The sequence below is a fragment of the Corvus moneduloides genome, chromosome 3, assembly GCF_009650955.1.
Source record: "Corvus moneduloides isolate bCorMon1 chromosome 3, bCorMon1.pri, whole genome shotgun sequence".
NCBI lineage: Eukaryota > Metazoa > Chordata > Aves > Passeriformes > Corvidae > Corvus > Corvus moneduloides.
In genome coordinates, this window is record NC_045478.1 from 103557610 (window position 1) to 103570931 (window position 13322).

General features: G+C 42.8%; 1 protein-coding gene across 3 annotated transcripts in view; it reads right to left on the minus strand.

Moving 5' to 3' along the window:
- Nucleotides 1–410: 410 nt before the first annotated feature.
- Nucleotides 411–13322, minus strand: part of SYNDIG1 (synapse differentiation inducing 1) — a 49088-nt gene continuing 36176 nt past the window's right edge. For all 3 annotated transcript variants that reach the window (XM_032103087.1, XM_032103088.1, XM_032103089.1), the window contains exon 4: nucleotides 411–2186. In XM_032103087.1, coding sequence (XP_031958978.1) covers nucleotides 2028–2186 — 159 coding nt within the window. In that variant the 3' untranslated portion in view covers nucleotides 411–2027. The remainder of the gene's footprint in view (nucleotides 2187–13322) is intronic.

A 13322-nucleotide genomic window follows, 5' to 3' on the forward strand; every position in this document is an offset into this window, starting at 1 on the left:
GGTTTTTTATTCAATATCATGTACTCCACAGCTCAGGCTTTATGAGAAAGACTATATCCCACAAATAATGCATAATAAATACGCAGAAGGGACTAGGAGTACACTGCCAGTCTTCAGGCTTAGCTCGAAGCCCAACAATTTGCCAATGTGGATAGAATCCATGTCTGTGGCAGGTGAGTTAAATCTAAATGATTTTTAAGCTCCCTTCCCACTGAAATAATTCTCTGGTTCTATGAATTCAATGCCAAAAAACCCGTCAGTGAATGCAACGGGCTTTTGGGTCCAGGGACAGCATGAGATAGTCCATACAAGCACCTCTCGAGGTAGCTGGACTGGGTGTACTGAGGCAAGTTTCACTCAGTCTAATGCTTCACATCCACCCCCAAAAAAAGCGTCACACAAAGCACCAGTAGCTGTATACCATGTGTTTTAATAAACGATATGGCTACCAAAAAAATAGGATTGCATGTGTTTGTTCTCCCCCCCCAAAAACAAATGAATTCAAATTCAAACCAAAGTAATGGAAACCCAAAACAAGAGAAAAAACTGTCCCAGAGCACAGATGACACACAATACAGAGTTGGGAATAAAGGTCTTTGATGACATCCTTGTTCAAAGAAACCACGTTTGTAAAACATGAGGCAGTTGAATAATAAAGTGGTCATTGATTTGACTGGTTTTCTCCTCTGTGTGTATATATATATATGTAGCTACATATATATGTCTATGCTGATACACCCTGGGACGGGACAAAATGGTAAGACAAAAAAATAGTTGAGTGCAGGGAAATCTGATAGACAAAAAAAGAGTTTAGTGTGGGGAGCAAGTAAAGGAGAAAATAAATGTATCATTTCAGTCAGTGAAGTAAGGACAAGGCTCAATTCCCCTACAATTTACCACTGCTCTGCTTATTGGGGAACAGCCTTGTCTCTCCATTGGCTATGCTGTGTCCCTGATGCACAGCTGAGCTGTGAGCTTCTGATCTGAGTGGTCTTCACTGGTCTGTGTATGAGCAGGACCCCAGAAATGTATGAAGCATTCCTTTCTCTGGTTAATTCCCATGCTTTACCGTGATTTTTTAATTAAAAACTTATTAGTATTTCAGTTTGCATTTTTCCCCAGGTTTCTTGCACTGACTGCTGTGCAGGTCTCCACGGCAAGGTGGAGCAGCCCAGATGAGCAATAATGCCACAGTAAAGTGCTGTTATCACAATGTGACTGGATGGAGGATTTAATTTTACAACGGGTCTCATGTTACTTCGAAATTGCACTCTGTCTGCGGAGCCGAGTCATGCAGTTGTAACCTCAGCTGTTCTTCACTGAGTGGGCCTGTGGGGCACACCTTAATGCAAAAACAAGGAAAAGAAGGAAAAATGTTTTTAATTTCCTTTTCTCCTTCCATGGAAACCTACCCCCAACAGGAAGAGTAGGCATTACCACTCTATGCTGAGGTGTCTGATTCACTCTCAGGCAAATGAGTCCTGCGTTTCAAAGACAAAAAAAGCCATGTTCTTCCTCTTGTTTTTATATTGCTCTTTCAGAGAACCAGTCACTGTTCATGCTTCCCCAGATCTCAGTGCCGTGCTTAACAAGCAAATTAAGCACAAACTCATGCTGGCTGCAAAGTTCAGGTGACCAAGAAGGTATTAAGAGAACAGCTCAGTTTGCCAGATGCTTGTAAACACCATATTGAAAAGAAGGCAAAGGCAAAACACCCTTCTCCACACATCCCCCATCTTCCTTCCTTGTATTTTTTTCTTTTTTTCATTCTTTGTCTCTCTTTTGCTCTTTCTTTCCCTTTTTTGTACAGGGGTTGATGAAGATAAGCAAGACTTGTGCATCACAAATGGTGGAACTTCCCCCAGCCCTGCCAACTTCCCACCCTACAACAATGCACAAGCCCATCTCATCCTGTACCTGCCCCCAGAAAGTGTTTGTCTCTTTTTGGAAAACCACGCAGTCTGATGTGCTGGGGACTTCTGCAGTGCAGGAGCCGGGTTGGCTGGTTCTTCCCCCTTTCCTGAGGCTCATAGATGGTTGTTTTTTGACAGGTAGGCAATAAGAGCCACGGCTACCCCGACGTAGATGCCAGTTCCAATTGTGATGGACAGGACGGCCAGGAAGAGAGCTCGCCGGGAGCTGGAGCTTGCGTGGTGGAAATCCCCCTTGGCTACTGCTTTGTTTGTCTGCAAGAGATACAACAACAACAACAATGCCATATATTTATTTGTTTCACCTGGAAATAAAGATGTGATGCTAATTTCTTGGCTGCAACAGGGTCCTGCGACATGACAGGTTAAACTGGTTGGCAATCAGACACTTTTTCTGTCAAATGAGGTGAAGCAGGGACACTCCGCAGGCAGTCAGAGATCTGTCACCTACAGGACAAGTCTTGTACAAGGAAATGAGCTCCCTAAGTTCTGAGACAGTCTTTGTTCCGTCACTACAACGAGTGAGGAATCCTCAATGCTTTAATTGTATGTCTGCACAAATGATCGATTTGCTGGGACACTTTCTTCTTCAGTGCCATCTACTACTCTTTTTTTTTTTCTTCTTCTTTTTTTTTCCCCTACTCAGACAAATTTGTAGCAGCCAAATGACAAGCTTCCACACAGATTAAAAAAAAAAAAAAAAGCTTTGGCCTTTCTGTCAATGACTTTATTAGGAGAACTGTCCCTTCTTATTCATCAACCTAATTTTTTAAGCATAATGCTTTATGAATATTTCAGGCAGAAGCAATACCAAACAATACAGGAAAGGCTGCAGGCTGGAGGGAACTGTTTCAAAACAGCAAGATAGAAACAACACAGGTTTACACACCTGCTGTCATGTCCTTTGGGTTAGGTGAGCAAGCCATCCTACTCACTTTGCAAAGCCTCTCAGCAGGGTAACCAAAGATCTCATGATCTTCTTGTCTGGAGCCTCCAAAGACTCAAAAGAAGATCCCTTTTCAAAAAAATGCCAGGGCCTTTGGGGATCATGTTAGGGCCTCTTAAAAAGTGTTGGCAAGGAAAGCAGAGAAAGCTTTAGAAAGAGCTGGTCCTTCAGCTCCCCTCAGAGACTTTCCTCGTGCACCTGCTGCCCAGCACAGAAACAGTCTTGATCTGGAAGGCTCCTTTTTACTGAAATTGGACTGAGGTAAGTGAACAGCAATGAAGATAACAGAGCTTTTGGATAAACTGAGGCAGACAGGTTCAACCTGCCAAAACAGAGTGAAAGTTTAAAAATTATAGAACATTTTCAAACCGGCATTTCTCAAACGTCACTTTATGCAATGGAAAAATCTGCAACATTTGGGTTGACCTCTTTTAAGTGAAACTTTGTAGAGTTTTAAACCAGCATTTCTTCACCTAAAAATAGATGGGAAGTCAGAGGGAAAAGAAACCATTAGTCAAAATGTCAAATAATCTGAAAACTTGACAGTATATCTTGATTGCTTCAATAGAAGAGGTTGGATTTACCAAAAATAATGAGATGAAAGACACAAAAGGATTCAGAAGGCTGATTTTTCAAATACAAGTAGCCTTTTTCCTGATAGGATCTTCAGTGCAGCAACAAACCTGCTCAAAAAGAACAGGCTTTTTTTCCTTGATGAACTCTTTGAGGACAGCCCTGACCTTTGTGAAAGGATTGGACCTATGGTGAAAATCCAGCTGTTAAAATGTTCACCCAGACAAAACCAGACATCTTGTGTTAGTCATGTGCTGCCATGAAGTTTTTGAATTATGCAGCTCCAGACATTACAATATAGAGTGATTTTGCTTGGGGAACACACCCATGCCTTCACAGAAATTCTAGTTTCCAACAAGTTACCTAATCTGAGTGCATTTTCTCTTCTTAACTTAAGGCATATTTTGTGATTTAGGAAAATTAAATCTCTCCAATATGGAATTTTAACTGTAGACTGCATTGGAACAGGCACATGCAAAAGACAATCTTACAGTTCTCCTTTACTCCAGTCAGAAAGATTTCCACTGAGATGGAGGAACATCCACACTGAAACCAGCTTTCATCCCTGAAAGAGTAGTCTGAAAGAATTTGCTTAGTAATAGGAAAATTCTTTGATGCTATTTCCTAATTAGCAAAACCCTCACATTATTACTCAACATCATATGAAAATTACAGCATTTCTGCAGGTTTAAGCTAAAAGGATCTGAAAATACTTACCAAACAAAATGCAATTGAGGCCAAATGTAATAGTTTAGCATCTAACAAATAATAAACGGTTTTTCTTGATTTTCTTGTTTTTAACAAGGACCAGGCTCTTTGGTAGTTTTGATCACCTTGATAAAGTCCCTTGGTTTTGGGACCAATCCAACTACTCGACCCAGTCCATTTCATACCTGACATGAAGAAATGACATCCTGCTGAGTTTTCCATGAGAGATGTCTGTGCTCTGGCAAAATCCATGAGGCCAAGAAATGTCTTGTGTAGATCAGAGAGCCAAATCACACCCTGATACACCAGCTTTTCCATAGATTTTTCAGCAACATCTGTTTCAGAGGATAGGGCAGCCAGGACTGGTGCAAGAATGAAGATCCAAATGCCATACTAACAAGAGCTTAAGGTACTACAGCCTCTTCAAGCTACTTGTCTCAAGAACAAGTATCTCAATCTTTTCTAATGTGCCTGAAAGTTGCTGCAAAAGTTAGTGTTCTTCCTGACCAGAATTGTGTTATCTGTGGAGTTTTATAATACGTCTGTCCACTCACTTCTTCCCTTCCCTGGCAAGGCTGTGGCTGGCAGCCAGATGATGGATACAACAATTTAATGCAGCCTTTGGATGGAGCAGGGGGCACAGGCTGTGATGAAGGCTGGGTGCTACGAGGCTGAAAACAGGGATTTTAGCAAATACCAGCCGCTAATCAATCTTCTCCTTAGAGGCTTTGGAAGTAAGCCAGAAAATTGAGGAAGGGTAGGGGAAGAAAGGGTAAGGAGATCTGGAAGGATTATCTCCTTTTGTTTATCTAAAAAAAATGAATATCTTTTCTAGGAACACTTTCAAAGAACTTCCCTGGAGGTTCAAGTTGAGCTTCTGCAGACCATGTTCAGGGTGTCTCTGGGCTGCATGTTTCATAGGCCGAGAGAAGATGAATAATGTACGTCCAAGCTGCAAGGCTAAAATGTTCTGCTGCATCCCACAGTGACTCATATATCATACTCTCAAAATACCTTCTGGTACACAGTATCTGGAAACAAGAAACACATTGATCACAATTATTAATCCTGCCTCATCTCCCCAAGGCTGGAGAGCAGGATTGGCTCCATGCAGGAGGAGAAGAGATTATCCTGACCCCTTTGGTCAAGTGATGAAAGGATTTCTTTTCACTTTGTGAGAACAGCCAGAAACTCCAGGATGCACAGGTTCCTTGCAGCCACTGGCCAGATCCTGAGTTTTGGTTCTTCGAGTGACATGCAAAAAAAAAAGGCCACAGAATGAGGAGTAACTCATAAAGACAATGCTTCTGCTCCCGTATCTTCTATCTTTCCTCTAGTCAAAATCTGTCTCCTCTTTTGAGCTTGCCTAACTTGTACGTCTGCTGATCTCCAGTTTTTGGGCAATAATTCTATCTTCAGGCTTACACCACTTATTTCCACTGATGATGAGGAAAGACTCCAGTGTCTTTGCTAAAGACATGGATGGGTAAAGGGTGAAGTCAGGATCTGGCTCTGGACCTTGACAATGACAGCAGGGAGCTGCCAGTCAGCTGGAGAAAGCATAGGGCTGACAGACACCCAGCACAGGCATTGGGACATGGCAGAATAGTTTTCAGTCATGAAAAGAACATCAAAGGGACTATGCAGTCTGACCAAACAGCTCCACAGGCAAAAATGATGAACTAAATAAAGGGCAAAATGTTCTTTGCTCTGACAGGCATTTGAAAATTCCATCATGCCCACGGTACAATAGAAAGTGGCCATAATGTGGTGGTAAAGAGCTCTTCCAGATGTTTCTGTAATTTCTGCTGGAAGGATGGCCCAGGGAATGGACATGAGTCTCAAACAGACATTCTCTGTCTGGAAGTTACCGAGGAAACAATGGGGAGCAGGTGTCACCTGAAATGCAGGTACTTCCAAACAGGTCCAAACAGTTTAAGTCCCTCTGTAGTTTAATCTGACCTTTCTTCATCCAGCCTTTCAAGTGGCATTTCCTGCATTGTGAGCATCCCCTTCTTTCCCCTGCAATATCATGTTAACTTCCAGCCTTTACAATTTCCTGCCAAGCTCCTGAACAGTGATGCAGCAGGTGAAAAGCAGTGGCCTGAGAAATGGTACTTCTACTGCCACCAAATTAAATGATGCTGTGTTGGTAGAAGGAGATATACCGGGAATGATATTTACCCCTGGAAATCCATGAAAGGTTCAAGAGAAGAGAGTGTGAATGGGAAGATGAGGGTGTAAATGAAGACCAGCAGGAGTCTCTCTCTTTTGCACGTTCAACTTTCGTAAAACCAGGGTTTCAGCCATTGGATCATTTTGGTATCAAAGTATTCTGCTGGAATTTGAAAATATGGCATAGGCAAAGACATGATTCAGCCCCTGGCTGGCGTTGCCTGTGGCCTTTGATTGTGTCTTTGAGTAGAGATAAAACTATAAATGTCCGAGTGAAAATTCAACACTTGGAAAAAGAGCACAATACTGGGAACAGCAGGCATAAAAGACCTGAATGAGCAGAATGCAGAGAGTTGTTTTTAGACAAGCTCCACAGCAACAGCTGTTCATTTGATTGCACTGGAGAGAATGAGACCTCAGCCTGAGATACAAAGGCATTTCTCTTTTCCTGGCATATACAGGAATTTGGATGTTTATGGTAAAGAAGATGATTTTGCCCTTCCACTTTGCTTCTAGACCTCAAGCAGATGTTTTGTGATGAAAGAGAAGAAAATTTGGGAAAGATGACAGGTGGGGAAGCCTGGTTTACACATACAGATTCAGAGACTTACAAGTCCTTACTGTTGTATGAAGTTGTGCAAGGTGTTATTCACAATCTGCTTATACACAAATATGCCTGGAGAAATTCTCCTCTCCGTTTCACAAGGAAAAGCAGGGCTTTTAGTATCCTGCAATGACTTTGTTAGGGCTCTGTTGAAGGCACTGCCAGAGGGAGGCTCTGGGAAAAGCTGCATTCATCTCTTTCTACCTCTAACTTGCTGTATAAGGTTGGCGTAGAGAGCAGATTCTTTGTCCAAATCCAAACCTACTGCTCCTCTCTGCACACTGTCCACAGTACCAAATGAGAGGGAACCAGCCCTGTCTTTTTTTTTTTTTTCTGTGGTTCCTTCTATCTGTGTCTGGTCCTCTTCCTCATTTGTGATGAGAGGAAGACCATGTCAGTGTGTACTTTACATTCATAACAATGTCTCTTCCCTCCAGCATGAGTCACACAGCACAGGGAAAGGGTGGAGGATGCTGCTCAGTGCTGCCAGAGAAGATTTCAGTCCTCAATCCTCACCTCCCACCCTTGGAACAGACAAGAATGATGGGGGTTTCTCCCTTCTGAGCCACATTTTGGGGAAGAACAAGGTAAAGACAACAGGCGCAGTTTTAAAAGCATCTGTGGTTTCTCCTCCTGACAGGAAGAGATTTGATCAGAGAATTAGTTCATCAATTTTCTCAACCACAGGGGTCCCTCCTGAGCTGAAACTAGAACTCTGGGAATTATAGAGTCCCCTACTATATTAATGACTTTGGAGACAAGACTAAGAACTCGAAGTAAGATTCACTCATTTGTTGATCACAATAGCTTTTCCAGCTACTTTTTTTGGTGTTGCAACCACCCATGATTTCCCAAAGTGTAATCTGTGTCACACTGCTTATTTACTCCCAATTTCATGTGTTGAGAACTTTCAGAACAGTACTTTCTGACCTGTTATTGGCAGAACCTGGTTTCCTTAGGAGAGTTTGTTTTCTTCCCAACATAAGTGGTGAGTACCACGCCACTTATATGGAACTGTCCCTGGAGGGTTGTTCCTGGGAGTACCATTGGCCAGACCAGCCTGCAAAGTCTGCAATTCCTCTGGTCCCCACCGATGTGGTTTCATTTTTCTAGGAAGGAGACACGGCCTGAGCTATTTCCTGAGAAACATTTTGTAATTTGGTGTGTTAACTAACAGGGTAAGAAGTTACCAGGCACTGTGGACTCTGCAGCGCCTGACAGTGAATGTGAGGTAACTTAATCACCTCCCTTTCTGTTTACCTTGAATGAACTCAGCTTTTCAAAAGAGTCACCAAAGATCGAATGATGAAGATTATCTCCTTCATAGGAAAGCCTTTTTCCCTTTTCCATCCCTCTACTTTCTCAAAGCCCACAAAAAAACCCCAACAATGGGGAAAAAACCCCCCCAAATCTTTATTTTTTCCTTGCATTACATTTTTGTTTTCTTTAAAACTTAATCCTTTCTTCTCCCTCTCTCCTGGAGACAGAGCATAAGTGATTCAACTGGCTTTACCAGGCAGGCACAAGGAGCTTCAAGACCAGAGGGGGGATTAACAGGGAACAATAGTCATACTCCATGGATTGTGTTGAGTGGGATATGAGAAAAATGCCTGACAAACAAAGACTGAGAAAAAGTTGTTCCTGGGCTCCCAGCACATTTAATCCATCAGAAAAAAATGCTACGGGCAAGGAGGGCCACAGGCTGTGAGTGTTTTAACCATCTCTTCACTAGGCCAGAATGTTCAGTCAATTTGCTTTATAACTGGACAGAACACCGGATAATTACGAGCCTGATGATCCTGCAGCACTCTTGCCAGGCAAACAACTTCAGCAGGGATATATCCCACTTAGAGTCCTGTCTGAATTAACATTAGCAGGCTGCCTTCGATTTCCCTGCGGCCAGGTGTAAGGACATAATACAGTTCCCTGTCTCCAAACGCTGTCAAGGCCACAGAAAGAACTTGCCATAAGGTAAGTCACCACAGTGGCAACTTGAAATAAGCACAGAAATTTGTCACAGAAAGGTGCTAATTCCAGGCCTGAGGACGTATCTGATTAAGACAGAAGTTCCCACTGTGGCATGATGTTGGAAAAGAAGCAACTGCTGATACACTTATCACCTGAAATTCTGGGAATGGCATCTGTGCTCCATAGATACACAGAACTTGAACTGTATAAAGGTGGAACCCCCAGAAAAACAACTCTCTGGGGCCCCCCCACCACCAAGAAGGGTGAAGAAGGATCAACGGGATGCTTCTGGATTGACAGGTGGTGATTATCTTCTGCTTGATCTCTCTCACCCCCTCATCATTTCTTTCTTTCTATCTATCTATCTATCTATCTATCTATCTATCTATCTATCTATTTCTTTCTATCTCTCTACCTCACATTTACTATTAATTAAAATCTGTATTATTGACTTTGGCATATGGTCTTATTTGCACATTAACTCGAGCAGGGGCATCTCTCACCCACTGGATCACACCACCAGGAAAAGCTGGAAACTTTCTCCAAAGGTCTGAGACCAAAATCTCCTTTGAATACAATGGAAGAATTCATGATTTTTTCAAAGTGGCTACAGAATGGGGCTCAAAATCATTGTTTCTGAGCCTGCAAGATCCTCTAGAGAGAGATCTGTGTCTTTTACACACTTCTCACCCGAAAAATCCTGCAGGGAAAGGCAGAGGCTTCAGCAAACTCAGGCTTCTGCAAGGTATTTGGATTCCACTAAACTTTTATTTTAACATCAATCAGAAGGAAATCTAACTAGATCACAGGGTCACTAGGATACAGAAAGTGTCTATACAGAATATTTACCAGTTTAATTGCATCACTTCAAGATGCAAATCAGTTTGCACTGAGCTTTTCAAATAAGTCAGCTCTGCAATACATCACCTTGCAGGGTATGAACAAGGCTCTTCTTCCCTGCAAGGAAAGACTTTGGTTTTGAAAAGGCGCAAGGAGGTTTGCTGATGTGTGTCAAGAAGAAAGTGACTCAGTTAATCTGGATCTGGTGTTAGAAGGATACATTTGACACAGTAGGAAACACTGAAGATAGATGATGGTAGAGAGGAGACAGATAAATAGCAGGAAGCCCTAAACTCAACTCCAGAAAACTCCTGGTGGTCTGAAGTCCCCAGGGCAAGTAGGAAGGGCCAAGCTTGGCACCACAAAGCCCAGTCCACAAAAATAAGCAGAACTCCAGGAGCTTCAGTTCCTTCTCTCCATATCCACAGCCATTCCACGACAGGAGCAGCATCTGCCTGCTCTCAGAGTCAGCATTTTCCTGCCTCCTGACTTTGGCTCCCAGCCAGACAACAGCAGCAAACCCAGCTGAGTGTCAGGAAATCTGTGTTTCAGGTGTCTCAAAGCTCTGGGATTCCCTCTGAGCAGTGACAGAAAACAACCTTGGACAAAATCAGCTCTTTCTTGCAGGCACTTCGGTGTTTGCTTTTTTTTATTTAAAAAATTTAATGTGTTCCCTTTCTCTCCTGATTAAAATGATTAACACCTCCTTCCCAAATAAAACAAAATGTCTGGATTTTGCCAATTAATTTAATTGCATTAAAAATACAACTGTGACATTCCAGAAGGTAAAAACACAGAAGGAAAGTTTTAAAAGTTCCAGAGGAGAAGAAAAGAAGAAGGGGAAGATCTTTTAATATTTTTTTTTAAATCTAACTCTATTGAAGATTAATCAGAGATAAAGGCAAAGGACTGAGATGAAAATTTTCCCTTCTTTCTGACCAAGAGCAGAAAACACTGTAAAAAATACGTTGAACACAAATGTATGCCATCAGAATTATTTTTTAATTATGGAAATTATTTTAGCAGTTTTAACACATAATTTTGAACTATTTCTTGCTGCTTTTGAGCTTTTCTGAGTGTTTTTATGTATATATATACATTAACTAAACCTTGCAGGCGGAAAGCTTCTTTCCAGTTGAAAAAAGGCATTTGTTTTGTTCTGCTTGAAAATGTATTGATACGGGATGACAAAATATTTCCAAAACACTTTTGAACACCTTCTGATACAATAAATTTCTCAAATAAACTCTTTTCTGAAATTATATATGTATATATATGCACACAAAATCTTAAAAAATCAACAAAAGTTTGGTGCATAAGTTCCTATTTGGGTCATTAAGCATTCAATTTTTAATTGCTTTTCAGTAGTCAACCCATGTTTCTTCCGCATAAATGTGATCCTACTGAGGAATCAACTCCTCTTGTTGAGGCTGGGAGGTTTATGTGAATAAACTCCTGGGAAGAGATGTTCTGAGCCTAGGGGGTATTTTGTCTCTGCTGCTGACTCCAGACTTGAGGATGTACTTTGGAAAACACAGAGCTGAGAAGGGAGACACTAAGGAAATTATTCCTGGCCAGGATGCTCATTCTGTGGGGCAGACCTCATAATTGCATTACTTAGTGTGATCACTGCAGTACAAAGAAAATATCTGGCATCCTTCCTGCCTGGTCTCCAAAACCATCACTGGATGAGCAAAGAAAGAATTGGGAGAAAAAAATGCTCTGTAAGACATGCATCTTACCCAGACACCCAGTAGCATCTACCAGTGCCAGTAGCACCGGCTGAAGAAACTGGAGCACATGTTCTGGAATCTCTGGATTCAACTCTGTGCTTGGTATAGGAAGACTCAACAAGATCCCATTTTTCACAATGGGAAAAGTTCACCAGCTGACCTGGAGCAATTAATTGCTATGCGTCACCACCCCGTTGGCATGGAAATGGAAGGTCTAACCTTGTGTTAAGCTGTTAGCACCCTGAAATTACTGCTCTGCCTTTTCTATGACTCAGCAACTGCAAGACAAGAACTCCATGTTCTCCAGCAGAAACACATCCCAGTGCAGTCAGCAGATACCAGCCCCTAATCTCTTGTAAACAAAAGCCCTCCCTCCTGCAACTGCAGCCCTTAGAGCCAAGCGCTGCTGGGTTTCAGCGGGCAGGGTTTGCACATGTGTGGGTGTCATTCAAGGAGATTTATCTCTTCCCCCGTGGAAGAGCTGAGTTGTAGGTGTGCAGAAGACAGTCAGGGGTGCAGCTGCAAGGAGCCCAGCAGCACCAAGAGGCAGCCAGAAAGGCTTTGCCCATCCTTCCACTGCACAGTGAGCAGGGCAGAAAGCTGGTGATAAATCAGGGCAGTTCTCCAGAAACGATGCTGCTGAACAGTGAAGTCACCTGCCCAAGTACAAAGAACAGCTTTCTCCCAACAGTCTGTCTGCCTGTACCACAGGGAGACCAGCAAGACCCCACAACTGCAGGGCAACAAGAAAAAGAGTAAATGAGGGAGCCCTGCAGGTCTTGTAGCACTCAGCTGCCTGTTTAAGTTCCATGATTTCAAGAACATCCTGTTAATGTGCCTCCATCATGACTGAGTCAGCTTCTATTCTTGACCTCAGGAAAAAAGTAAACTGCCTTGAGGCATGGATCTCCAAGGATTCTCTAACTGGTGCTTTTTTTGTCCAGCATCTCAGCAATAACCACCTCATGATACTGTTTTCACGAGGCAGCCTTGCTCCCTGAATCTCCTATTGCTGCACTAAGAGAAAGGAGTAGGATGAAGTAGTGCTGCAGCACTTCCTATGTTGGCATTCTGGGACCACTTCATTTTTGCTCCCCAGGGCCCCAAGTCAGAATATTTGCTGCTTTGATAATAGCTGGTGGAAGAAAGAGGCCATCCCAGGGGCCTCTTCTCCGTTTAACAAAATGCTCCACAGAAGCAGGGTTTTTCCTCGGTGGAAACCCATTAGCACACAAACATAAGTCCTCATTGCCCAACAGGGAGAGCAGAGATTGCTAACAAGGATGTTTCTTCATGCCTCTCAGTAGTCATCAACAACCTGCTCAAGTTTTTTAATATAAAATGTTTCCAGTGTATACAAACAAAAACATGAAGTCTGTTTCTTTTCTCTTTCCCTCTCTTTCTTTTGTGTACATAGAGGAAGTGTCTCCTCATCTGTGGTTTAACTGGCCTGGCTATTTATGCCAAAAGAAGTGAATCACAGGAATCAAAAGCTCTGCTCTCCAGCCCATTGGCTTGTCTAGCAGCAGGTGGGTCAAGCCTGAGCAGCAGCTGCTGCAGCTCCCTGTGTGAAAGGCTGTTTGTCTGTGTCCCTGTCTGCACAAACACATTCCCTGCGGGAGCAGCCGATCCATATGGTGCGCTGTGTGAAGAGGGATACAAGCATCAGCAGGATGGCCTGGTTGAACAGAGGACTCAGCCTGTCAAATGCAAACCTCAGGAATCAGGGCAGGCCCCCCTCCTCATACTGAAAGGACTTTGCTTCTTGCTATCCAGTCCCTCTCTTTTAAGGTATGGGGAGCAGGGTGTACTACCCTGGGCATCTGGCACTATGGCAGCATCTG